Below are 1154 nucleotides of genomic sequence, written 5' to 3'. Positions count from 1 at the left end.
ACTACAAGAACTGGAGACTGTTTTAGCTGAAGAATGGACAAAAATTCCTTTGGAAACAATTCAAACTTTGTATGAGTCTATACCTCATAGAATTCAATACTGCCAAAGGCGGTTCTACCCCATATTAAAATAAATTTGTTTGAAATTTTAAGGTGTTTCCATTATTTTGTCCAACCCCTGTATATATATATATATTATAATAGAATCTCCCATTGAAGACAACGTATGAGTGTTCAGTTTTTGATGAACAACCTACACAAACGGTGCTCACTCTCCATCAAATTGACTTTGCCTGAACAGGTGCACCACACGTCAGGTGTCAAAGTGGTTGCTGAGTAACGTGAGATGAAGTGTTTTACTCAAGCTTACTTTCCAACATTGTGGTCTTGGGTTCATTCCTTCTGTGTGGCACCTTAGGCAGATGTCTTTTACTATAGCTCTGGGTAGATCAAAACCTACAAATTAAATGTTAATATTATTAAAATAATGGTCTTTTGTATAAATATGCAGGTGCACTTTGCACATTGAGGATAACTAAATTAAAATCTTAAAACAAATTCATTCAAATGATTATAAACAATTTTAATTCAAGTTACACTTTTTAATAGTTTACATGATCCTTGACTGATATTAGTCGTTGATGCATTGATTGTGGCCATGGACCATCTTCAGACAAATTTAGAGTAAGTACCAATTTTTTTCAGCATTATTTCATAGTTTTCTCATTAAAATGTTTGTATATTTGAAAACAGAAAATGCAGCTGAAATAAATTACAATGTACACTGGAAGAATGAAAATAGTATCAGACTATAATTTTCTTACAACAGATAGGCACAGGCATGGTTGTGTGGTAAAAAGCTTGCTTCCCAACCAGGTTCAGTCCCACTGTGTGGCACCTTGGGCAAGTGTCTTCTACTTATAGCCTTGGGCCGACCAAAGCTTTATTAGTGGATTTGGCAGATGGAAACCGAAAGAAACCTGACACAGACACACACATGCGTGCGCGCACTTGGAAGGATTAGAAGAACGGTGGTAGCAGGGAATTGTATCAGACTGCCAGAAGGAAAGCTAGGAGACAGGTTTATTTAGCCAGAGGGGAAGCAGATAAGAAAAAAATTTGCCAATGTTCTGTGCCGTGAGGACCAAAGACTTG

At 36.7% G+C, this 1154-nt stretch overlaps 1 protein-coding gene across 1 annotated transcript in view; it reads left to right on the top strand.

Moving 5' to 3' along the window:
• The window catches only part of LOC106883949 (X-ray repair cross-complementing protein 5), a 41574-nt gene that overhangs the window by 9265 nt on the left and 31155 nt on the right, over positions 1 to 1154 (top strand). The window contains exon 4 of the mRNA XM_014935103.2: positions 635 to 683. Coding sequence (XP_014790589.1) covers positions 635 to 683 — 49 coding nt within the window. The remainder of the gene's footprint in view (positions 1 to 634; positions 684 to 1154) is intronic.

Source organism: Octopus bimaculoides, chromosome 3, assembly GCF_001194135.2.
Source record: "Octopus bimaculoides isolate UCB-OBI-ISO-001 chromosome 3, ASM119413v2, whole genome shotgun sequence".
NCBI classification, from domain to species: Eukaryota; Metazoa; Mollusca; class Cephalopoda; order Octopoda; family Octopodidae; genus Octopus; species Octopus bimaculoides.
The sequence above is the reverse complement of the archived record's forward strand: the minus strand, read 5'-3'. Positions and strand labels throughout refer to the sequence as shown.